The sequence below is a fragment of the Labeo rohita genome, unplaced genomic scaffold (genome assembly GCF_022985175.1).
Source record: "Labeo rohita strain BAU-BD-2019 unplaced genomic scaffold, IGBB_LRoh.1.0 scaffold_121, whole genome shotgun sequence".
NCBI lineage: Eukaryota > Metazoa > Chordata > Actinopteri > Cypriniformes > Cyprinidae > Labeo > Labeo rohita.
Genome location: NW_026127351.1, coordinates 169,611 through 197,441, shown reverse-complemented (window position 1 = coordinate 197,441; position 27,831 = coordinate 169,611). Strand labels below are relative to the sequence as shown.

Genomic DNA, 27,831 nt, shown 5'->3' with positions numbered 1-27,831 from the left:
TTAAATAACCACTCAACCTTGGTGTTTGTTAAAAAACAGCAAAGATGAAGTTGAAAATGCTGACTCACCATCTCCACAGTACAGAAATGCACATTTATTACAGATAAACCATATTTGAGGTTGTGGGATTACAAATGTAAGAATTTGCTTAATATCTGCAGATCCTACATCCTGATGTAACATCATAAAAACCTAAGGTGATCTAGATTGTGTTGGCAGATCATGTAAACATAATGGCATCTGTTTATTGATTAGATTCAATATAGTTTTGAGTGTGTTTTTTTTTTTTTTTTTTTTTTTTTTTTTTTTTTTTTTTTTTTTTACACGTCTTTAGTTCTCATGGCCAGGTGCAGCTTATACCATTTGGGTAGTGTTATCTTTAGGGAGTAAGTTTGCTGAAACTCACTGTCGGGGGTTGATCTACTGTATTGTCTTTAGAAATAGTCACGTCTTAGGCTGTGTAAGGTACACACTTTTAAGGACTGCCCACTGAATGCCTGTAAACCTATATATCGCTGCCTTAGTTAGAGTTTTGATGACTGCAGCACCACACAGTGGATTCTCAATAAAGAACTCTGCTGAAGAGCCTAAGAGTCTCCTGGTCTTCACTTCTGAGTTTCCAACAGGTTGATAAATGATTTTTGATGTTTAGATTTCCTGCCTGAAATACTGTTATTACCTCAAGGACTGATCTGTCCCTTATGGACACAGATCATTTTTTTCTGCAATTAACTGACTAATAAAATTTTTATTGATAAGCAAAGCACAATTATAAAAAAAACAATGCACAATTTAGAATTAGAGAATGGGGGATAGATTTATATTGTGCACGATTTATATTAAATGAGGGGATGAAAATGTGTTCATGTTTTGTTAATTTATGGCCACGACATATTTTTCTGAAGAACAATGCACAGCCATACAAAATAACAAATATATAACAAAATTCATACAAGTTAAATAACATTATCGGTTTTTACCCGTATTTATGTTAAACTTAAATACGTTTAAACTTTTGCAAGGTAGACTGTAATGTTAGCTTATACAGCGCTCGTTTTACAAAGCTAGCTCAAGAGCATGCTAAACTTTTCAAAGGTACAGTATTAAGTGATGACAACACAATCATCTAATGAAACAACATTTCTTGAATAAATTAAATCTAAAAAGTATAATGTAATATAATGCAGTATTACATAATACTTACCCGTTGGAGAACTGTTGGAGATTGAGATGTATAAGTCTTCGATCATCACAGGATTTCTTTCCACGCATGCGCAGATTTCTCTCTTCAAGATGATGTAAATTTTACATGATTTTTTAAAAATTTGCCTCAAGTACTTTATTTATTCGAGTAAATATGCTAGAAAGTCAGAAATCACATTTACTTGTCTGTCGGATGTCTAATTTTTGTTTTTGTTTTGTTTTTTTTTACTGTGTGATTAATGTCATATTCTATAATGTCAGAAGCTCATTTCAGTCTTGAGGAATCGATTATATTCATGATACAAACCAATTAAAATCGGATTTCAAATAGATTTTTCATTGTGTTTGATTATTTCTATACAAAAACAAGAGCGATAAATTACATGTTCTTAATAAATCATGATTATGACATTTTTACATTTTGACAAAAACATACAGAACACACTGATGTTACTGTCTATATGAGGATTTTTGACACATTTATTCTGTTACAGAAGTTGAGCTGCAGTATTAATGTCATGAAGAGACTCAATAACATCTCACTGTTACTGATTTATCATGCAGCTCAAAGCATTATGGGTAGAATCTCTCATCAGTCTATTCTGATTCATCAACACAGTTTCACTGATGATCTATAATAAACCGTAAACCCAGGATAGAGCGGCTGAGTGAATGTGGTCTGTTCTGTGTGGATGAGCCTCATTGTGTCAGAGACGCTGTAGAAGGACAGAGTTCCTGCACTCACATCCACATACACTCCTATTCTACTGCTGATGGGCTTCACAGGGAGAACAGTCTCTATCTTATTGTGTCTGAATAAGTATCTGGAGTGAGAGCAGATCAAACTCCAGGACTGATCATTAGATCCAAACACACACTCACCACCCTGTCCCTTTCTGCTGATGCTCTTATATGACACTGATATAGACACATAATCATCTCCACTCCACTCAATCTCCCAGTAACAGCGTCCACACACACTCTCTCTACACAACACCTGATACCACTCATCAAATCTATCTGGATGATCAGGATACGACCGATACCCAAATGTCACCTTTCTGTTCTCCTCAGACAGAATGAGTTGTTTGTGTGCTGTGTTTGGATCCAGTGTGACAAAACAGGCATCTGAACACAAAAACAGACACATTTATAACACAACAACAATCACTACAGCTGTGTGTGTGTGTACTTGTTTTTGCTACGTTGTGGGGGCCAAATGTCCCCACAAGGATAGTAAAACCTGACATTTTTGACATTGTGGGGACTGGCCTGCTGTTAAATAATTATTAAAAATAGTAAATGGTGTTTATCTGAAAGTGTAACAATGCAAACATGTTTCCTGTAAGGGGCAGGTTTAGGGTTTAGGGTTAGGGTTGGGTTAGGGGATAGACAATATCGTTTAGTCAGTATAAAAAACTATGGAAAGTCCCCACAATTCACAAAAACAAATATGTGTGTGTGTGTGTGTGTGTGTGTGTGTGTTTGTAGACGTACATTTCTTCAATCCTGCTGTAATCCTGAATTCTCCTCCATGATCCACACTAGAAAACACACACACACACACACATTCAGTCAGTCAACAAACTGTTGCTATGTAGTTTAACGTTATTGTTTTTAAGCAATTAAAGCCACATCTGTACTATTAACAGAAAAATACGGCAAAAACTGTGGTAATTCATACATAAACAGTTTCTCTCTCCCCCTCTCTCTCTCATAAATGAGCACTTGATGAATTACACTTTTGGAAGTGTATAAAGTGCCTATGGCTAAATCACAGTCGTGCCGATATGGATACATGATATTGCTCATATATATACTAGTGTTGTCAATCAATAAAAAAAAAAACTAACTAAATCAAACATTTTTTTTCTAAAATTAATCATGATTATTAATCTGACCCAGCATTAAAGTTTTTAAATATACTTTAATATTGCAGTCATTTCACATTTAATCTTCAAATGAATGAGCAAACAACATATTGTATATTTTTAATATGTTTAATGGCATCTATTTTTGTTTGTTTGTTTTAAAGAAAAGGCTAGTATCACTAATACAAATACTACTGATGTCTCTAGGAAATTGCTTTTTTTTCCATTAATATTTAAGCATCGACTATAGCCATTTAACATTATGTACGGAAAGCACACTCTATTTCTCCTGCTCTCTCTCCCTTACAGACTACACACAGATGCACACACAGAAACATGGACTTTATCAGTAAAGTTTAGCAACTTAAAAGCTACATGACGTTTTTTCACAAGCAAAGTGGCAACAGAGCTGTACAGCACTTAATCTCTTTCTCTCTCTCGCTCTTTCTCTGATAGCTTATTAGCTGCATAAGTCTGCTTTCAACAGCTCAATAAGCTTTGTGACTAGATCTAAAATAAGGTTTTGGAATTAGCAACGGAGGCAATGGATTAGACGTGTATGAAGTTAATCCTACTCACAATAATATTTTAAGTACAAAAACCAAACAAAAGCCTTTAAATATATCTTCTGATGTACTGTATGTCTTAAGGTGTGGTAACTGTTTAAGTGGAATAATTAACTTTGGTCCACTGAATTATTAGAAAAATAATGCACAGTAATGCAGGTGTGCATTATTTTTCTAATTATTCCATGGTCTGTCAGAATAATGGATTCTGATTAGCAATTTTTTAATTAAGTTAACTTAAAATAATCTTCACCTAAACCTATTATACTGCATGCTCGTAGTTTCTTTTGTGCTTTGATATGAAATGACACAGCCGCGTCACCACATTTGTGCGTGCAATTGAAGAGCACACACTACCAGCACAGTATAACAGCTGACAGAACATATGTCAGAATTCATTTTTACTGACATATGACCTTACAACATCTCATCTGACCGCAGTTCACTATTGTTTTACTGAAGCTGAACTTAACTTCTTTTAACTAAATTAAACATTTGGTGTGACTATCCTTTTGTTTAATGCAACTTTTGCCCTAGATGCACTTGCACATAGTTTTTCAGGTAGCTTTGCAGGTAGGTCTCCTGAAGCATCTTTGAGGCGTTGCCACAGTTCTTCTGGATTGTCTCAATTTGTTATGTTTTTTTATGTCATTCCAGATGATAATGAGATCATATCTCTGTGTGGAGCACTGGCTGTTGTCAGACTCCTTGTGCAAACAAAACTCACTGAATTATTACAATTAATGGCAAAATGAATGTTTGGAAATGTAAATTATTTTCTACTGACACTACGGCAGACAATTTAACACATTAAACGATTTTTTTAGCTGGTGAAAATACTAGTGGCCTAAGACTGTGGACGAGTTTTGACTTTTGAATCTGGCGATGCTTCCCAATTTAAGTGTCAGTTGACAGCCTTTCATTTTTAACCAAATGTGCACGCTACTTTTCTTATTTTCCATCTTTTTCCCCATCACTTGAAATGTATCCGTTTTGTTTCATTGTTACTAAAGGTGAAACACGTTAGGAAAAAAAATGAACAATCAGTTTATGACTATTTTGTCATAAATCGCATACTATTCATTTCTGAACTTTACTGTCCATTACTGCCAACGAAATTACGCTTCTGGTTATGTCCCGGTAGAGCCCTGCATTGCATTCTGACGGGCCTCAATTTTTTTTTTTTTTATGCCCCTAGGGCTGGGCTTCGGGTCAAATTTCACGTCATAATTCAGAAGTGGGACGGGCTTCGTGCCTGTTTTAGGCTTCTTCTTATTTTTGTATTTTAGACATCCACCAAATATGGTGATGAAAAAAAATCAGTGCTGGTGGAAACAACACGAGACTTCATTTTTGCTATCACTTTCGAGACTGGCTTGGAAGGCGTTTAATGTCTCCGTCAGCAGCAGCAAGCACACCTTCAGCACAGCTGAATGTTCCACATTCAAGTGCACGCAATAGGTTAAAGCTTGCCACAAAGCACCAGCAAAAGTTATTACCATGAATGTGTCGGGGTAAATAGTAAGGATATTTTTTAATTAATTATTAATAAAGTAGTGTTTTCTGAGTCAGTGTCGCAAAGATGAAGTTGCCGATCCTGACTCGCCATCTCCTCTTTGGATGCACCTTTAGAGAGAAATGCATCTTTACAGAGTAGATAATGAAAGAGTTTTTTTGTTTTCAATTTGCTTTATTTCATTAAGTTATAATTTAAAGCTTTCATGTCTATGAGGTATGTATTCACTGAGTTTCGGTTCATTTTTGTGAAGTGCTCCTGTTGAGACGACAGAAAGCACTCGTTTGTTTTATTTATTTTATAGAAGCACCGTTTGCAACATTTTATTGATATTGTGAGTGCACACAAATAAAAGTAGACCCTTTACAGTTTAGAATGATGTATTATTCTTACTTTTATCAACAAAAATGACAAAATATTTAAAATGGTTTCCACTGAAAAAAAAAGCAAGTGATTGTGCTGGCGCCTCCATGTACTGCAAAGCGGCTTTAGCTTCCACTCTCTGCACAAATGATTGGATATGCGCCTAATAGCACACATTTATCTAGGTTTAACATTTAAACTAACATTGTTTTATACTTGAACTGTTATATATCTATAGATATTTTATTTTAGGCAAGTCGTGATGATTTGAGAAGGCAAAATTGATCAAACAGATTATGATCAGTCTTCCGCTGGCCACTTTCAGGATATAATCCAGCATAAATATTGAAACATTGCACCGTATAAAACGAAAGGTTTATAAAATTTCTTAATGGATTATAGCCTAGAAAGTGCACAAAGCTCGTTCACTTTATTATCATGTAAAAGCGTCACTCATCTTATCTCAGTTCATCGTGATCTCACAAGTTCTGTTATAATCAATTAAGCTCTCTAAACTACACAATGAATCTCTTATTTACATCGCTTCTGCGCTTAGTTAGTCATGAGATGATTCACAAGCGCAAAACTGCACTTGAAATAAAAACAATCCGTTGCTTTCAGATGTGAGTGAATTTTGACAAACTAAAACGTTTTCTGATTGGCCTGATCGTTTGAGGGTATTTAGCACCTTCTAGTACCTCCATGGTGGTACTAGACGCATGGCAAACCTCTCCAATTGCACGGCCTGCGGTCCTCACAATGTAAAAAAAAATTTATTAAAACTAGTAAATTATGTTTATCTAAAAATGTAACAATGCAAACAGGTTTTCTGTAAGGGGTAGGTTTAGGGTTAAGGTTGGGTGAGGGGATAAACAGTATTATTTGGTCAGTATAAAAACTATAGAAGTCTATGGAAAGTCCCTACAATTCACAAAAACAAACATATGTGTGTGTGTTAAAATTGAAAAATGCAAAATCTTCCTGCTAGACATACTTGAGTTTGTCCAATGAGCAGGTTGAATCCAGCAGTTTTTCAGTGAGTAGTTTGACTCCTGAATCTCCTGGGTGATTGTAGCTCAGATCCAGCTCTCTCAGGTGTGAGGGGTTTGAACTCAGAGCTGAAAACACATAATGACAGCCTTTCTCTGTCACCATACAGCCAGACAATCTGAAAACAATAGTCATGTGACAATCAGACAAATCTCTTTCACACATTTATATCCATTTCAGCCATGAATTATTCTTATATGGTCATGTCTTAAGGTCAGTGTTAAAAATAAATATATATGGGAAAAAAAATCTAAAATGACATGTACATATTATAAATTATATGATGGAAATGCTATCCAGTTGAGTTGTGTCACTGGTGATACTGGGAAAAACATCACTTAAAAACATTTAACATCACTTTCTGTTTTCATCTATTTAATGTCATTTTCTACATTTTCTACTGTGTGTGACTATGTAAAAATATTTAGGAGCACCAGTGCGACTGACTCAATCAGCATGTTGGTGTTTGCGCTCCGGGGGAGCTTCAAAGGTTACTACTTACAGCACGTTTTTAGGTATCTCATTCCTTGATCTCAGTGATAACATGATTCAGTGATATCATTAGTGACTTGCCGCCACCTACTAGCAGTATTAATTTCATTTTTAAAGTTTCATAATTTAATATTTCTTATAGAAATCATATTTGTAAAAAATTTATTTTGCTATATTCAAAATTTTACATTTAAAACATTCAGCATGCACTCATGTCACCTCTGAGCCTCTTTAAACATCTGTAAACACACCTACATACCATTTTTGTGTTCCTCTTTGCCACCTCTGTAGTGCAAATTCATTTTGTTAATACTGATTTCATTTGATCTGGTAACTTATTTTTCTTATTCTGTTGTTTTAAATAGAATTTTTTATAAAGCTTATAAAACTTTGAATTTGACATAAAAGATGACCATTTTAATAAAGTTAGAACAAATGGCTACACAAAGGTATAACAAAAAATCTGTTAATCACTTAAAGGAGTCAATATTACCTGGTAATACTGATCAGAAGATGCTCCTGAATTTTTGGACTGTGCTGCTAACAAGAAAAGTAGGTGTAACACCCTGATTTTATGTTAATATTTGATATTCTTCATGCTGCTCTGCTGCACTCCATTATGCACCTATTAACTATTTGTTTTGGATAACAAAACATTTCAAATGTCTCTTTTTTTTTAAAGCAGGTCTGCCTCAGCTGTCTAACAGTACATGTCAAGGTCAACTGGTGATTAGGATGACCAATCAATTAAAAGGGCAGATGTTTGATGCATATTGCATTTTCAAATCCAGAAAGACGCTGAAAACACTGCATGAGCTTTTTGCGTGTAAATTTAACAGTGTTGCACTGTGTAATTATATAAAATATAATTAGATAATTATATAAAATTACATTGCAAGCTTTACAATTTAATAAACACATTTTATTCATTTTATTAAAACCATTTACCTGAGAATCTCTAGCTGACAGTTTGGACTCCTCAGTCCATCAGAAAGAAACTTCACTCCAGAATCCTGTAGGTCATTGTTACTCAGGTCCAGTTCTCTCAGGATGTTTGAGTTTGAGTATTGTAGAGCCGAAGACAAACTTTCACAGGATTGAGTAGTGAGATTACATCCACATAGCCTGTGTATAAAACAAAACAAACATCTATACTGAAAACAAAAGTAAATGGCCTTCCTTCAGATTTTCAATGTATGTTTCAGTAATTCAATTCTACATAAAACACCTAATATGGCAATGCAGGGAAGGAAGAGTAGTTCCAAGTGCAGGAAGTTTGTATTTATTTAAATTAGCAAAGAAAATGTTCAAAAGAATAATAAACTGGTTAAAATTTGAGTACAACAATGCAAAAGCCCTGGTTTTAAATTACCACTGCTTAGAGCACATATTGTCTTAACCTTACAGATCATGGTTGTTTAAAAGGTTTAACGTGGATCAGAATCATTCAGTGATTCACAGTGATTCATACTTCAGATTCAGTCAATGATTCACATTCCCAATTTCAAATTACCAGTCCTCTAAATGAAACCACATATTACAAGGAACGTAAAGAACAAAAGGTAAAATGATCACAATGCAGAAGTCATTTGAAGAGACACAGAATGTCTCAGGTTATGACTGTAATGATGGTTCCCTGTGGAGAGGAACAAGACAACACATTTGGGATTGACACTATGGGGAACATCATTAGCATTACTAGTGTCTGAAGCATGTGCGCAAACACAACATTTCTATTGGTTGAAGACAGCCTATGACATCATTACCACCATTCACCATGAGTATAATGCTGCATTCCAGACAACTCAAAATTCTGATTTTTCCCACCTCCTACTTGAAAATAACATCTGGAACATCATTTGAAGTTGGATATCCAACCTGTGAACTCGGGGCAGATCGATCAACCCTGACCTCACCAGGACGTATATTTTTTGTAAGGGATGTGATCTCTGTTTTTGCTTTATTCTGTCTAGAATAGATGCCCAAACTCGGTCCTGGAGGGACGATGTCCTGCAGAGTTTAGCTTCAACTTGCCTCAACATACCTGCTTGGAAGTTTCTAGCATGCTTAGTAAGAGCTTGATTAGCTGTTCAGGTGTGTCTAATTTATGTAATGTAATAAATGTAATATTATTATATGTATCATTTGAATCAGGGTATCTTCCATTCATTCATTTTTTCAAATTAATATTAAAAACAGAAAAATAAGAAAACGGTTCCTTTTTTTGTTTTTTAACTTTTCAAAAGAACGAACAAACAAGAATTTGTAATTAATTTTCAGTTTTTACTTTCAGGGCTAGAAAATAAATAAACGACTTGAATTTTTGATCTTTGCATGTTAGTGGGAATAAAACACCTTTTTCCGCTGATTGGTCAGCTAAACATTAAGTCATTAGTTATTCCACAGTTTCACACAGCAGAGAACAGTCAGTTGTAAAATACAGTTCCATAAATTCTTAATGAGTTTATTGCAATTTTATTTCATCACTTTCTCATCAAACAACCAGACTAACAAATAGATAATGAATAGCCCATACCCAGGGGGGCCTTTTGCATTTTTACTGTTGATTAATTACACTTAATCGATAGTGGTCTGCTCTTCACTACAGTGCAGACCACTATCGATTAAGTGTAATTAAGCAACAGTCATACCTTTTGTTTTAAACAATACGCTGAGTTTATTTAAGTAATATTCAGTATTAATTTATGTCTCTGAAAATGGTGTTTTATTTTTCTGCCAAATAAACATCTTATGTAAAAACACAGAACCGCAACTGACTCCCAGCACAATGCACAAAATGGTGTTTCATTCCTGAATGAATAAGACTTTTTTGAAGGCATCGGTTGAGTGAGTGATTTATAATGACCCAATAGTATAATTTAGCGTTTTGAACAAATCGGTAAGATGACTTGTTCATAAACATGATGACACCACCTACTGGTGATAATTCTTTTATATTCCAAGTATCATTTCATTCTGTAATTCATTTATAGTTTATGTATTCAAAATGTTATGTTTAAAACATAATCAAATTACCTTATGCAATTGTGGTGTGTAAATGCATGCCTTCTGGGCAACATTAACCCATAAATCCACCTGTGCAAAGATGGCTTTGGCTGATACTGATATATTAACAGCCTTTAGTGTCATATTTATGTAAAATAACATAATTTAAACATTTAACATTAAAGATAACATATTTAATAAAAATGAAATAAGTAAAAAATCTCTTACAGCAATACATATTTAAAGGTAGGGTATGTATTTTTTGAAAAACGCTTTAGAAAACCATGTCAGCCATTTACCAAAACAAATCAGCAGTAAGGGGTGTGTCTACTCATGATGGGAAGGAGAGAGCGCTCAGTGCACAGGACATTAGCAGAGAGCGACGACAGAAAGATAGGGATGACAAATTAAAAACAAAAGAGGACAATGTCTGTGGAACAAAAGTAGGCTTACGATAAGGCATCAGTTCTCAATTCCAGTCCTCGCGCCCCCTCACTCTGCAGATTTTGCATGTCTCTTAGTTAACACCCCTGTGCATGAACTGTGTTCCGATTGACCTTGTCCCTACAGTGTTCATTGCTCCCTTCTCCCTGAGCAGGGGAAATCCATCGAAATTTAATTTACTTTGAAACATTCATTCATGAATTTGTACTGTGAAATAAATGCATCTGTAAATAAATACATTTTAAATTCATGTCTCGCATGCTTTAATGACCTTTAAATGGAACATATACCTTCGCGGGGACTGGGATTGAGAATCACTGCGATAAGACAAAAAGTAGGACCCGTGTAAATATCAGATCAGCTTTCCAGTGCTGGAGAGAACTAAAGGAGCAGGAAGGCCTGTGATCGGACGCCGAGGTTGCTTTGTTTCATTTATAAGGGAGTAACTTTGGTTTTTGCTTTGTTTTACAGAACTAATATATGCTGGCTTTTGCTTAAATATTCTCTTATGTCATGTTCACTTGTTTGTTTATCTGCAATCGGTGGCTGGCACAGAAGATTCCACCATAACCGTTGCCTTGATTGCATACGTCTGCGTGGGGGGAGACCCTTTTGGAGTAGGTGCGTGTTTGTTTTGGTGATTTCAAAAATTAACGTTGGCTACCATAAATCATTTACCCTACCTTTAAAAACTACTGATAATAACTTGCTAGTAATTACTAATAAAACTAATAATTTTCATATTGTATGCATGCATAAATAAATAAATACTCTGGCTTTATTGTTTATGAATGCAAAGACCCGCCCTCCCCAGCTCTAACAGGACAGGTAAGACTCCCCTACTCCTTAGTGTAAGTGACTCAAAACAACAAACTTAACTAATAAAAGTGTTATGTACTAAATTAATGTCAATGGGCTTTGTTGTGTTCTTTTACAGAAACAGAAAAATCACTTTCAAGCTCAGTCAACTGAATAAAATAAAGAGGAGAAAATGTAAAAAAAAAAAAATACAAAATTAACAAATTTGTGTCAGTTTCAGTTCTCAAACAACAAAATGACAATATACAGAAAAATGAAGGAAAAAGTTATACTCTGTCCATTCACATGCTCTGGTATCCAAAAGTTCACGAATGTACACTGAAAAGAGTCTATGAATTCCTTTTTCAGGAAAGTTCACTATCACAGTTCCATGAACGATCGTTGTATGATTCAACAGTTTAGTTCTGATTATTCACTGAAAAAAAAAACAATAGTTCCCTTTCGAACGGTCCGCATATGTGGAAAACTCCTGTTTTACTCTGTACTGAAGCCTGATTTGTTCACGTTTGTGTATGTTACGGATCTGGTCGGTGAGCTGCGGACCGCTCACCACCAGATGTCACTCTCACCTTATCCACACACACAGACTCTTGCACTACACCTTGGACTACATTCCCCATCATGCAGCACGATGATTGGTCTACACCTGCGACCAATCAGTAGCGCTATGAAAGGCCCGGACTTTCATTCAGTTGGCATGTGTAGAGTTGAGTTAGAGTTGTAGAGTATTGAGTTGTGTAGTTTTCATTGTGTTGTAATCCTGTTTCTCCTAGTTCCTAGTCCCTTGTTCCTGTGTTTAGCGTTCTGCCTGGCCATCTCGTCTCGTTCGTCTCGCCGCCTGCCTTTTTGACCCTCGCTTGTTTTCACAGATTTATCTCTCTCGTCTAGCCCTTTACGGATTACGTTCGCCACTGTTTGACCCACGCCAGCTTACGGACTCTCTCTACGTCTCGCCTGTGTCATACCTGTTTGCTATTGTGCCGACCCTGCCTGTTTTCGACTATGTCACTGCCTCATGTTGTAAATAAAAGCTTGCAGATGGATCCGCTCACGTCTCGCCTCGCTCCTACTGTTACAGAATACTCCACCACAAAAGGATCCAGCAGCTTTTCACCCCAACATTCATCAGGTATGGTTCACGCAATGGCGACGACAGCGGTGCCCGTTTGCAAGATGGCAGCTGCGCCGGTGCGCGCTCACAAGATGGCGGTGACGGCGGAGCCCGTTTACAAAATGGCAGCGAAAACAGAGCTCCGTCACGTCACAGCTGCCATGCCAGAGCCATATGAAGTTGCAGCTGCGTTTCCTGAGTCAAGTCAAGTTTCCAAGTCAAGTCAAGTTGCAGCTGTGTTTCCTGAGTCAAGTCAAGTTGCAGCTGCATTCCCTGAGTCAAGTTTCTGAGCCCAGTCAAGTTGCAGCTGTGTCTTCTGAGTTAAGTCAAGTTTCTGAGTCAAGTCAAGTTGCAGCTGCGTTTCCCGAGTCAAGTCAAGTTTCCAAGTCGAGTCAAGTTTGCGGCTGTGTTTTCTGAGTCAAGTAGAGTCATAGCTGCCACTCCAGAGTCCAAATTTTTGGCACATTTGTATTTTTGAAAAATAAAAAACATTTCATTTCATTTTTATGAGTTTGACTTTAATCAAATTGACCAGTTGTTATAGTTTCCATTTTGTGCTGGTCAATTATGAACAATAAATAAAATTTAACTTCTAGCAAAAACTGGAGAGAATTTTGTGGGGTCGAGGAGCTGCTGCTGCAAATATGGCTCTTCCCCTAACAGATATAATCTCAGCTCAACTTTTTCTAAAACTTGAGAGCCCTGTGCCTACACAGAAGAAAGCCCTGTCTGTGCTGTTTTCATTAGTCTGATTGTTTGATAAGAAAATTGTAAGAAAAAAAATGAAATCTAGTTGCAATAAACACCACAGAAATCCGTGCAACTGCAGCAGCGGAGGACTATGTTTTGATCTTCGGCTGAGCAATCAGCAGAAGGGGTGTTTTGTTCACAATATGAATATGAATATTCAAGCTGTATATGTAATTTTAAATAATTAATTGTTTTTGAATTTATGCATTGTTTGCATTATTAACCCTTAAATGCATACCCAGGACATCATTCACTACACTCTCCCTACTTCATTGTTTAGACATCAACTTTCATAGTATTTCTCAATCAATTCATTATAAACGATATAAGAGCAAATAAAATAAAATATAAAAAATATTTTCTGATTAATTTTTTTTTTTTTTTTGTAAAAAGTGTATAGGGTCGCTAGAGACCCGAGGTCTGTAAATGTGCAAGTATATTTTTCCTGCACACTTTTTGCGCACTTTACATATCTGATGACTCATTACCTGCAATGCATCTTTATTCCTCAAGGTGGCACAGTTTGATACACAATGATGACATGATGTTTCATTCATAATTACCACAGGCATAAAACAAGAATTGTACTGGTTTGAATGGCTATACTGCAGAGCAATTACTGTACGCAATGAAATATAAATTTCACTTTTTGATACTGCAGCAGTTAGAGATCCATCTGTGCTGGATATATAGGTCTGGGTTGCTAAAGACCCGAATATGTAATAATGATTGGTGAAACATTCATGCATTTAAGGGTTAATGCATTGCTGGCATGCTCTAAAATTTATAAATAGCTTGTGGTCTGGTAAATTCCAAAAGAGATTAACACAGGGGTGCCCAAACTCTATCCTGGAGGGCCAATGTTCTGTAGAGTTTAGCTCCAACTTGCCTCAACACACCTGCCAGGAAGTTTCTAGTATGCCTAATATAAAGGTGCGTTCACACCATTTTGGAATTCCTGTAATTACGAGATTCCAACTTGTAAAAAGCGTTCACGTCCCAGTAGGTCTTAACTGGTTTTAGCTGGTCAGCCAGGCTGGTCTTATCTGGTTTTAGCTGGTCAGCCAGGCTGGTCTTAGCTGGTTTTAGCAAGTCAGCCAGGCTGGTCTTAGCTGGTCAAATTGTTTGTTTGATCGATCGATTGATTGATTACATAGTGTCTGCCCCAATTTTCCTGTTAAGGGGTGTTACGACAAATAATGCGACAAATAAGTAATAATTTTAATTTTAATAATCTGCAGGACCACAAGGAACCATTAAAACAATTTTTATTTGATCTTACAGCCCCTTTAACAAAATGACATTCTAACAAATATTTACAAAATATTTTCATAATAATTGGAATGATTACAATCCTAAAACTATATTAACATTATATAATGTTATATAACTATATAATGTTGAAGATGAACAATAACAGAATTCAAAACTATGCATTTTCATTTTTCTTTTCTTTTTCATTATATCTTTTTTTTTTGGGATATGTAATGCCCCACTTGTTTCTCCCTCTTCTCTCTCTTCTTTCAGGCTCCTTTTGTTTCCGCCAGTCATTGAAACAGACTTAAAAAGAAATAATTTAGATTATTAATGTGTGAATTTTCAACAAGTAAAAGTACTTAAAAAAAAAAACAAACTATTGTGTCATGTCTTTGTTGCACGTTTTCCTTTTTTTCCAGACATTTGATGGACGTGTACTAAGTGTCAGGAGCATTCACTTAGTATCATTATCTAATTTTTGACCGAGATGGCTTTTAGCTGGTTTTGCATCTGAACTCCTTGCATGTGAACTCTCTCTCTCTCTCTCTCTCTCTCTCTCTCTCTCTCTCTCTATATATATATATATATATATATATATATATACACTTAAATTTGGATATTTCTGTAGGTGTTTAATTAATGTTGCTATTTTATTGATAAATGAGTATACATGGATGAATATGAATAAGAATATCTTAGCATGAACATTTTTTAGCTGTTTTTTAGCTAAATTGACTATGGTTAAAATGGCTGCCTCCTGAGTTCTGATCATCAATTAATCATTAGTCTATCAAAATTTCATTACATGCCTAATCATAGAAAAAAAAATCCACAGGAAGTGGTGAAATCGATGATGGAATTCTGGCCCTAGGTCTCTGTGAACTTGAGGGTGTCAAAAAACAACAACAACAACAACAAAAAAAAACCAGAAACTCCATGCTTGCTTCACAGACATGAAAAATGTATCTATAGAAAACAAAATGTCTACTTTTAAATAAGCCAGTTAACATGGAAAACAAATATTTTCAGATCTTGTAATCCATTCAATTAAATGAGCACATCCACTGTAGAGATGACAAGTGTTATCGACTTTATCACTGCAGCCGAAAATACAGAAAACACTTATTAATGAATTATTATAATGTTAATACAGTCTTCTTTGCTGTTTTCTTTACCTGACACATTCATAATCATTACTTCTGCCAGTGTTCTGTGGCAAGCTTTGTGTGCGCTTAAGTGCTGATGGGCTATAGGCAATTAGAGGTTCATTATTATGAATTATATAGATTATTAATAAGTAATTAGTTGACTAATCTCTTAAAAATAAATGACTACTAGTTGAATAAAAAAATAAATGACTACTAGAAAATTTTTGTCGTGGGCAGACCAAGTGGTTACATATAGCACATGCTTGAATGAAAAGAAAAATTAGATTATCTCTCAACAAATAGAAAACATAAAATAGAAATCTTATCTAACAATAGAAGTCTTTACTATCAATTTCAGTTAAACACATACTTGTTGGACAAAAGTGCAACAAAAAAAAAAACAACAACAAAAAAACTTTTTATCCATGAAAGAATCCTGGAAACAGTATCATAGGTTCCAAAAATATATATGTATTAAGCAGCACAACCGGTTCTATCCTAAAATTTATAATAAATCAGCATATTACAATGATTTATAAAGGATCATGTGACACTGGAGTAATGAAAAGACTAGAGTAATGATGCTGAACATTCAGAAATAAATTACATTGTAAAGTATATTAAAATAGACAAAAAAAATAAATAAATAAAATAATAATAATAATAATAATAATAATAATAATAATAATAATAATAATATATATATATATATATATATATATATATATATATATATATATATATATATATATATATATATATATATATATTAAATTGCAATAATATTTCACAACATTTAAAACACAGCTTTGATTAACAGAAAAAAACATACTAGTCCCAAACTATTGAACGGCAGTGTAGATAATAAAAGAATATAATAAAAGAAAAAAGGAGATCGTGGTATGTGTGTATGTCTTACATTTCAGAAATTCCGCTGAAAATCCTTCACTTTGCAAAGAAGATTGGCAACTTGGGTTCACTTTAACCAGTTTCTTCTGTACCATTTGCCCTGTTGTTATAGATGGCACTTTTCCTTTCAACTTATTTGTTCCTCTACCTACAAATCAGTCAGGAAACAGACAATATGTAATTATTTTTAGCTTTTGAGATACCGGAATCATTCTCCCTTAAAAATCGTCTCTTTTCTGGAGTAGAGAAACATCTTCTAACATATCTACATGTAAAATACAGGTATTCATATTCTTAGATTACCTTTGCATTACTCCAAATCACCGTCTGTCTCCTCCTGGTAAGGTTACTCCGCAGTGAATATATGCTGCGAAAAGGCCAGACAGAAAGATGGGCTGGATTAACTCATTCTTTAAACCAAAGTTAGTAAAAAGCATTACAATCAAACAATAAGCGAATTAGCAAGTTATCAAATGTTCTCGCACATCTCGCTGATTACGTTAACCGCTTTAACAGCACCGTTCAGAGTTTATGTGACAGTTTACATCCTCCGTGAGCGGGATGACCACGAGTTGCGAGACTTAAGTAACGTCACGCATTTCATTTCGGGGTTAACAGATGACTGCTTGTGCAAATTTGATTTACATCATAAAATAATCATGAGAAAGTGTGCTGAACAACACGGCGTTCCCGTGAATCACAACTGTTGTCAATGAAGAGTGTAATTATTACCGTAGGAACCCAGAGATTTTCCGCCTATAGTCGCTATGAGGCCGGGGAATGTGTGAAATCCTCACGCAACGGCGCACCTTAAACCCGGCAACAGTCTCCCTCGCGCCCCGCGGACGGAGGATTCGTTAATCTCCAGTTACCGCGAATGTAGACACCTTAATACACTACTGCAGTTACCAAGCATGCAAAAATTAAAAGTGAAATAAATCACTTACCGCAGTTGTGAATCGTACTTATTGCTGCTCCCGAATGTCGACCGTTGAAGAAAATTCCGCCTCTGTGCCTCTGTAGATTTAAAATTTACAGCAATACTTTGTACTTTGCGTCAAACCACCATGTGATCAACGTGATCAGATTATGCTTTAGACATTTCTTGTTACAGATGAAAGGTGTGTTTGACTTAACACAGCACTGTGCAGCTCGATCAAATTCTGACTTGAAGCAGTGCATGCCGTTTAGAAATTTTGTCCGACTTGAGGCGGTGCCGACGCCCCGTGACTGTCACATGTGGCATCAAAGTACGGCGATAGCGATTCGAGAGTAGCGACTGACTCAGCCGGCGCAGTTTCTTCAGAGCGGCTGCAGGAGCTCTGATGACCACATGGCTGTTTTACGATTGGCCAGATTCACCACATGACAATGATCACATGTGTTTTGGGTTTATTCTAACATCCTCAAGTCCGATAATGCAGACAAATCTGTAGATTTGAATTTTTAGAACAATAAAAGTGTTTTTACTGTAGTCGCAATGTTATATTGAGTCAGATCTATCATAAAACAGTGATAAAAGCATATATAACCCCACTTTATTAGTATTTAAATAGCATATATTTGTTTATCATTATTCTTGTTCAGATGGTGCTGTATTATATAAAACGTGTTTCTGTTGCTCATGAAAACGCTTTTGAAAAGTCTGTGTATTTGATAAATATTGCATTTAATTCACTTCTTCTGTGACAGAGCATGCAAACACCGCGAGAACTAAAAGTGTCTGACTTGACGCCTCCGTTTTCAACTCCGCCCCCGACTGCTCTCGGCTGTTTTTTGTCCTATAAACTGGAGGTGTTATGTATTATATAAAGACCGTGTTTGGTTCATTTATATTTTGTGCAAAAGACCGAAACACTATTCAATACCGAAACACTTGTTAAAAGTAAAACAGCTGACTATATTTGGTCATACAACTATGGTGAATGTATTTCTTCAGACAATAATTTAATCTTATTTGAGTTCTATGCTGATTTTTTGAGTGCTATCTTGATTTTCTGGGAACACCCAAGATCAATATTACATCTTGTAAAAGGGCATAATAGGTGCCCCTTTAAAGTGTAGTGATTGTTTCAGTGTTACTTACTGAACTGATCTGGATTCTTTAACCACAGGTAACAAATACTGAAGAACTTCATCTGTTGTATGTTGTGCACCAATAAACTGTTTTAGAACAAAAACATCCATCTTCTGCTCTGATGTCAGCAACACATAAACCAGAGCTGACCACTGTGAAGACGAGAGTTTGGTCTCTCTTATTTTTCCAGATTTCAGATAATCTTGGATCTCCTGCATCAGTGAATCATCACCCAGTTCATTCAGACAGTGAAACAGATTGATGGATTTCTCTAGAGAGCGATTATTCCTGATCTTCTCTTTGATATACTGAACTGTTTCCTTTTTTTTGTAGGAGTAGCTTACTGTCTGTGTCAGTAGTTTTTGTAAGAGAGTCTGATTGGACTCTACTGAGAGACCCAGAAGGAACCGCAGGAAAAGTTCCAGATGTCCACTCTGTAAAGCCTCATTCACAGCGCTTTGATGCAGATCAGATAATGACTTCATCCTCTTTAAAACGTTAGAGAAAGAACTTCGTTTGGTTTTGTCATACACATTTACCTTTTTGTTTGTAAATGAGAGGTGCACATATAGAGCTGCTAGATGTTCCTGAAGGCTCAGATGAACAAAGCAGAAGACTTTCCCCTGATACAAGCCCAACTCCTCTCTGAAGATCTGAGTGCACAATCCTGAGTACACTGATGCTTCTGTCACATCAATGTCACACTCTCTCAGGTCTTCATCATAGAAGATCAGGTTGCCTTTCACAAGCTGCTGAAAAGCCAGTTTCCCCAGTTTGAGGATCATGTCTTCATCTGTCACATTCTTCTCATAGTCCTTCTCATGTTTGATGTTGGTCTGAAGAATCAGGAAGTGTGTGTACATTTGAGTGAGAGTCCTGGGAATCTCTCCACTCTCTGCTTGACTCAACATCTTCTCTAGAACAGCGGCTGAAATCCAGCAGAACACTGGGATGTGACACATGATGAAGAGGCTCCTTGATGACTTCAGGTGTGAGATGATCCTGTTGGCCAGACTCTGATCACTGATCCTCTTCCTGAAGTATTCCTCCTTCTGTGGCTCATTGAAGCCTTGTACCTCTGTCACTCGATGGACACACTCAGAGGGAATGAGATCAGCTGCTGCTGGTCTGGAGGTGATCCAGATGAGAGCGGAGGGAAGCAGATTCCCCACAATGAGGTTCATCAGCAGCACATCCACTGAGGCTGATTTAGATATGTTACACAGTTTTACTTTGTGCTTAAAGTCCAGAGACAGACGACACTCATCCAGACCATCAAAGATGAACAATACTTTATATTCCTTCATGGATATGTCAATTTGTTTTGTTTCGGGGAAAAAGAAATTAAGAAGACCTGAAAGACTGCATTTTTTGTCCTTCATCAAATTGAGCTCTCTGAAAGGAAGTGGAAATATGAGCTGGATGTCTTGATTCTCTTTCCTTTCAGCCCAGTCCAGGATGAACTTCTGCACAGAGACTGTTTTTCCAATGCCAGCGACTCCCTTTGTCAGCACAGTTCTGATGGGTTTGTCTTGTCCAGGTAAAGGTCTAAAGATGTCATTGCATTTGATCGCTGTGTCCTCTGTTGCTGCTCTCCTGGATTGTGTCTCAATCTGTCTCACCTCATGCTCATTACTGATCTCTCCACTCTCACTCTCTGTGATGTAGAGCTCTGTGTAGATTTCATTCAGCGGTGTTGGGTTTTCCTGCATCACTGTTCCTTCATACAGACACTCAAACTTCTTCATCAGATTTGATCTAAATGTTTTGAGGACTTCATGGCTGTAAAATAAGAATTCCACATTACTATGTGAGTTAAAAAGCACTTCTTTGTATTCTGTATCATATATTTAGATCATATATCTTACAGTAATATTATACCTGAGACCAGGCTGTGTATCTCCACACTTGAATTGTACTTGACACACCATAGACACTTCACTCATCATAGACACACAGCTGGGCTCTGCTTCTGATTTCTTCTGAAGAACTGAACTAAAACAAAGAGAGATTAAAGTTCATTATTGTATGTAAAGAGCACTTTATAATAATATCATACACGGTTTATACAAAAATAGCTAACTGAACTGTGAAAATACGTGATACTATAAAACTTTGCTATAATCATATTTTTATACAAAATGTTATACCTGAGACCAGACTGTGAATCTCCAATGGTAAAGTTTATTGGCCGATGCATGGACATTTCACTCTTCATAGACACACAGCTGGGCTCTGGCTCTGATCTCTTCTGATGAACTGGACTAAAACAACAGATTAAACTGTTAATTATGAGAATCTTAATTTAATTATACAATCATCTTAATATACTTCTAAAGGTATTTTTTATTTAAGGACTTTTGGAGCCTTCATGGTCTTATTGTATTCTTTCTTTCTTTCTGAAAGAAATGCTGAAACATTAATTCATGCGTTTATGACCTCACTGTTAGATTATTGTAATGCTTTATTGGGTGGTTGTTCTGCTCGCTTAATAAACAAACTCCAGCTGGTCCAAAATGCAGCAGCTAGAGTTCTTACTAGAACCAAAAAGTATGATCATATTAGTCTGGTTCTGTCTACACTGCACTGGCTCCCTATTAAACATCGTATAGATTTTAAAATCCTGCTAATTACTTATAAAGCCCTGAATGGTTTAGCTCCCCAGTACCTGAGTGAGCTCTTATCGCATTATAGTCCCTCACGCCCGCTGCGTTCTCAAAACTCTGGCAATTTGATAATACCTAGAATATCAAAATCAACTGCGGGTGGCAGATCTTTTTCTTATTTAGCACCCAAACTCTGGAACAATCTACCCTACAATGTTCGGGACGCAGACACACTCTGTCAGTTTAAATCTAGATTAAAGACCCATCTCTTTAACCTTGCTTACACATAACAAATCCACATTCTTATAATTCAAATCCGTTAAAGGATTGTTAGGCTGCACTAATTAGGTCAACCGGAACCGGGAACACTTCCCATAACACCCGATGTACTCGGTGCATCGTCAGAAGAATGGCATCTACGCTAATATTAGTCTGTTTCTCTCTTATTCCGAGGTCACATTAACCACCAGATCCAGTCCGTATCCAGATCAGATGGTCACTGCAGTCCCCCGGATCCAGTCCGTACCCAGCCCAGATGGTGGATCAGCACCTAGAGACGACCTCTACAGCCCTGAATGTCAGCGGAGTCCACATCAACTAGATGAGCCCCAGAGACGGATCCACATTAAAGACCACATCACCTAGACGGCTGTCGGCACAAGACCACGGGAACTTTGGCCAGAGGAGAACTGGCCCCCCGACTGAGTCTGGTTTCTCCCAAGGTTTTTTTCTCCATTTGTCACCGATGGAGTTTTGGTTCCTTGCCGCTGTCGCCTCTGGCTTGCTTAGTTGGGGACACTTTCTCTTAACACAATATTGCATTTTATTTTATTGTTTTTGATTAACTACCTTTACCTATAATGTGAGTGTTTAATGTTGCCTTTGGCATTGTTGATGTACTGTTTCCTATTTGAGTGTGTGCGACGAACAACCGTATAAGTCCAAAAAAACAAAAAATGAGATAACCATGTGACATTAATTGTATGTGTGAACTTTGTATACAGAAGCAGTTTGGGGATATTTTCGCGCGACCAAGAGTCCGCATTTTAAACATTAAAATAGCGTCACGCGGAAAAACCGTTTATGTCCACAAAAAAGCATGGAGATGCCGCTTGCTGTCATGTCCGCTTCGGACATTAAAAGGCAAAACCTCGGCAAAAAGAGAGCCGACATGACCAAATGGAAGGACAGAGTAAGGAAGGCTTTGAGGGATGCTGGAAAACCATATTTGACTCGAAGAGGAGAACAAAAACCAGGGAAAAATCCACCCAAACTGCTGAGTGGAAGAACCGTATATGTGATGTGATCTCTCTCTCTCTCTCTCTCTCTCTCTGAACGCGCTAAACACCGCATAAACAGTTAACCTATCAAAATAAACCACATACCATATATAATAAAGCTGTATTCTTTCATATTTCCCGCCAGTCCTGTGTAAAGTACGGCAAGCAGAGTTTATTTGTTTATATATTTATTTATATCGTGAGATGGCGGAGGTGCGCTGCGCCAGCTTTTCTAAATAAACGACAAGGTGCACTATTGGAGCTATCTAAACATACAAGAAGTGATCAAAGATATCCTGATATCTGACTAACTTGTTACAGTTATATTTGCGTGTAGCCTAGCCTACTGGGCGTCTACTATAGATCAGTCATGAATAGGTTGAAATGAAAGTTGAGAAAATTATGATATATCTTGTATACCTTATGATATGTTGAATAATATTTAGCTATGATGTATGTCTGCATTGTATTTATTGTTTTTATTTATTTATTTATTTATTGTTTTTTGTTAATAATTCATTGTTATTGCCTGTACTGTAAGAATGTCTATGTATTATACATTGTTCATACTGTATTTTCTGTTTTTAAATAATAATAATAATAATAATAATAATAATAATAATAATAAACTAGAAAGAAATGCTTAATATTAACCTGAAGTTTCTGTTACTGTATTAAAACTAAGATAAGGAATCAGATCTTTAGTGGTTTAAAGTGATATGATGAACTGGAGTTATACTGTTATTCCTCACTAACTGGACATATACCGTTCTTCCACATTTCAGAAATATAAATCACAATAACTTTTGATTTTTAATACTGACACTGAAAAATGTTATCTCCTTAGAATTGAGAAGCTTTTGTTGTCTATTTTCAAGTAAAATAAAAATATATAATATAATGTTCCCAATCCAAATGAAAAAAATCTTATTACTCAAAATTTGAAAATATGGACTTGTATGGTTCTTCGTCTCAAGGCCTCATTTAATACTGTACAGCCACCTTGTCACAATTCTGTATTGTTAAAGGCGGTATATAAATAAAGGTGACTTGACTTGACTTGACTTTCTTTCTTTCTTTCTGTCTTTTTTATATAAAAGGTTATGTAATGTGTTCACTTAAAGTACCTGCATCCTGGAAAAAAACCTTCTTCAGGTGTTTGTGTTTCATCCATGATGGATCTGAACAGTTTGATCTCCACCACTGATAAACAAGTCTGATAAACAAGTGACAAGCAATCACAAAAACTACAGTAATTAAACAGCCTGTTGTAAATAATTCCATTCCAACCTTTAAATATATTCTGTACTGTAAATAATTGATTCTGACAGTTTAAAATGGCTAAACATCAACTCTGTACATTTACATTCACTTTTATACCATTCTAGTCACAAGGATACTAAATGATTTTAGCAAATGCAATGTAATTTACAGTTTGTGTCCCATATTTTCTTGTACCATTAAAGTATCAGATGGAAAAATGCATATGGCAGTTGTATTCAAACGAGGTTGTGCATAGTAAACTAGGTGTTGTAACCTCCATATCTGGTTATTTTGGGAGGAGATGCGGTGTTGGTGAATGTACCCAATCTTCTGCAGGATTTTTTAAAGGGGTCATCGGATGCCCATTTTCCACAAGTTGATATGATTCTTTAAGGTCTTAATGAAAAGTCTCTAATATACTTTGATTAAAAATTCTCTATGGTTTTGTAAAACAACACCCTTTTTACCTTGTCAAAATGAGCTCTGCAAAAATCATCTCATTCTAAGGGGTTGTTCCTTTAAATGCAAATGAGCTCTGCTCAACCCGCCGCTCTCTTCTCTATGTGGAAAGACGGTCTTGTTTACATTAGCCACATTTAGCCACGTTTAACCGCTAAACTTCCTATCTACCACGTTGTAAGGAAAAGGCGATCGCAAAGATTCATAAAAAAATGCTTATACTCACTTCTGCTGTAAGTGAAGCTGGAACATGAATGATTCGCGCGAAGATAGACGGATACATGTAGATCGGGAGGCGCATTCCCTTCACAAACAAACGTAATCTACTGCATCTTCAGCGGCTCAGATGTCAGGAGTAAACGACGACCACTATGTCTATTATTACATCCAGCAACACAACACCTCAATCGCTCAATCTGAGATATTCTTGTCTAACTTACATCCCTGCTCTGGCATCAAAACATGGAAAGTTACTGGACTGTGACAGCTGGTCTAAGGTAAGAGCTCATGTCAGTCAACTATGGTGGGAGCGGCCTCGGTCGGTGTGGCGGCACACCAACAGGCATCTGAGAACGGCTCAATTTGAAAAAGGGGATATTATTTTTACAGATTAATTAAAAACCACTGCATGGATTTTTTATCATTATAGGGTAGATTTGTAAATACACTGCCGACACATATTAATGTTCAAACAACATGAAAAAGTGAACTTAGCATCCAATGACCCCTTTAAGCCGATCTGCATGTTCTGCACAGACACAATTTAAGGATGAAATCTATGCAAAACTTTGTAGACATGTAATTTTATTTACTTTATATATATTTTATGAAGCCCCTGGTGCTTGTCTATTGGCAACACCATAACTATAACACTGCCATATTAAAGTCTTTTAGTAGAAGAGATATAGTCCTCACTTCATGTTACATGGCATTTTGATCACCAAGTCATAAACACATTTTTAAATATATAATTTCTTTTTTATTTTTTAGTTTTTTTGCTAATTAAAATTTTCTTAGAAAATGAACAATTCTTTAGTGTCGTCAACAACAGAAAATGTTACAATCTAAAACAGTAAAATATACGATATCAAGAGATTCTGGCTCAAGATTACACAAAGAACATAAAGCTAAGATATTGTCCTTACATAAGTCAATGCATGAATAATATCTATGACTGAAATACATTTATTTCATTTTATACTACTTTCACAGTAAAACACAACCTTTTTATAACCTTTAAAAACTATGGGGTAGATTTATAACAACAGTAGACTACTTTCATTCACACTGATCGTTATATCAGTTTTTAATAATAAAGGTTTGAAAAAAATGTTTATAGAACATTACAGTGAAACATGTTACAATCTTGTAATCCTTATATGTCCATATTTAATCATGTTTCTTGTGTGTCATGATTGAGTTAGTATTTACTGCTTACTTACATTAATTAGGAAGTGCCTTGTGCTCCACACCTGAAGACTTGCTTTGATCAAAATCTTTGGCTACTTTGGTTACAAGTTCTTAAAATATCCTTGGTCTGCCATTATGTACATATCAATTTCCACATTACGATATAAGAATTGCAGTTTTTTTCAAAACAGAAAAAAACAAAACGAAAACAACAACAAAAAATATGACCAGGTGTAAACACTGCACATAAAACAATCTGCTTTCACTTTAACTTTGTCACCAGGCTTGCCAAACCTGTTTGGAGGGAGAAAAACAACTTATCAAGTTTGGTCTTGAGTGACTAAATGCTGTTTTGAACAAATATTATATATTATATATTAATATAATATATTATATATATTCATAAAAGTCAGTTCTATGTAATTTTTGTGTTTTGATAATGATTAGCATGCCATAAATGTTTTAAGTCATCTGAAAATGTTTTTTGTAAATAATTAAATGTTCATAATGTCATTATAAATAATGATTTGATATATTATAAATCACATATTCTCACAAATTTGTCGCTTTAATATTTTACCATTAAGTTTTTCAATGTTGAAACTGATTAAAAACTATTTGTAAACAACATCAACATGGCAGAACAGACTCATGGATTCACAATAGTGTGAAGGAGGAACAATTTCAAACTGAAATGTGTGAAAACATCTATCCACCTGACTAATAAGCAATAATTATATAATCAGCGATAATCATCCCTATGTTTCATTGAAATGACCAAATATCTGTGTTCTATAAAGTAGCTCCCCTTACGAAAAAGCAGTTTATTCAAGTATGCTATTAGTATGCTTCTTTTAAACTAAAATAGGAAAGTATACTTTCAGTATACTTTTCATGTACTTCTCAGAAATATGCTTAACATTACATTTAAGTATACTTGATTTATGCTTAGAAAAAGTCTAAGCATATTTGCGCTGTGTTGTGCTCTGAGAATCCGTGTTTTCATTGTTATACGCTAGGGATGCTATTGCATATCTTCTGTACAGAATTTCCAAAACACAAGTGAAGAAAACGAAATGCTTCCACATGTAATCTAACACAATCGTCAGACATAATACAGCATCAAAATCATAGATATGTAAAACTGTGTGACGTTAAGGAATAAAATGTCGACCCATGAAGAGGTAATAATGACTGATAAGCTTTGGGTGTCAGGGTTTTGTCACAGCAGTCTACTAGAAAAAGACCCAAACGCAGAATGACTAGGGATTGCTGACCGTCCACAGGGCAGCAGCGCAGCTGGATCGTCTTCCCTGGAGAGGTCTGGCTTACCCTCCGATGCAGCGATTGACATCCGTTGTCGGGGGGGAGCTCCAAAGGATACGAGTGGTACCCCACGGGAGGGTCCAGCCCATTCCTTGGGCAGCTCCAGTGGCTCCAGAGGTACCTCTGGCCGGGGGCGTTTGTGGATTGTAAGATACATGCATAAACTTTATGCAGTACATGGATAATTGTGCGTGCATCTATTAATCATTTTGAGTCTAATATCATCCCATAACAAACGGGCACAAATTGAGCACAAATGAATGGCACCGGTTTGGAAAGATTTGGAAGGCATGGGGTTGAGAATCACGTCACTACCCCGAATTGTTTTTGTTATTTCTAAGAAGGGGAAATATATTTGACATTCATTTCAACGGCACAAACCGAGCACAAACGAATGACACCAGTTTTGTGTTATGTAAACGAACTGAGGTGGAGTGACGTCACAGTCCCTATTTTGGTTATATGTAAGGAAGGAAAACAGATAAAGTGTTTGTTTCAATGGCACAAACGGGCACAAATCGAGCACAAACAAACTGCACCGTTTTGGAGTGATTTGGGCAACGTGGCATGAAAAGTGACCTCACACGGTCAAAAAAATATTGTTTAATATCAAACACCAAACCAGCACAAAAAATGAGCTATGCCCCATTTGTGATTGAATCACATTAGATTGAAGACAAGAGCAGCTTCGGTATTCTTTGCTCGCTTTCTTTATTTGATCATTTTCCAGTTTGAACGACCATTTTGTTTTTCATGCTATTGAAATAACCATTGTGAAGTCTTGATTGTCTAATCTGTAAAAAGCAGTTAATAAATGGTTCTTCCTTTCCCCCTTTCTATAGACCAATTTGGGATAGACGTCACAGTTATGTCACTTGCAGCTGCGCACACATTGTGGTGGCAGA

At 36.1% G+C, this 27,831-nt stretch overlaps 1 protein-coding gene across 1 annotated transcript; it reads right to left on the bottom strand.

Moving 5' to 3' along the window:
* Positions 1–1,696: 1,696 nt before the first annotated feature.
* Positions 1,697–23,654, bottom strand: LOC127157818 (NLR family CARD domain-containing protein 3). Its single transcript, XM_051101029.1, has 6 exons — positions 23,596–23,654; positions 18,592–20,364; positions 8,010–8,186; positions 6,514–6,687; positions 2,701–2,747; positions 1,697–2,331 (listed from the first exon to the last, which is right to left on the bottom strand). The coding sequence occupies exons 1-6, from the start codon at positions 23,640–23,642 to the stop codon at positions 1,814–1,816; spliced, it is 2,736 nt and encodes a 911-aa protein (XP_050956986.1). The 5' UTR covers positions 23,643–23,654; the 3' UTR covers positions 1,697–1,813.
* Positions 23,655–27,831: the final 4,177 nt, after the last annotated feature.

Coding starts and splice junctions, on each gene's coding strand:
- LOC127157818 (XM_051101029.1), bottom strand. CDS start 23,642: ATGGATGAAACACAAACACCTGAAGAAGGTTTTTTTCCAGGATGCAG. Junction 20,365..23,595: donor GGTTTTTTTCCAGGATGCAG/GTACTTTAAGTG, acceptor CTTATTTTACAG/CCATGAAGTCCTCAAAACAT. Junction 6,688..8,009: donor TGTCAGCTAGAGATTCTCAG/GTAAATGGTTTT, acceptor TATTGTTTTCAG/ATTGTCTGGCTGTATGGTGA.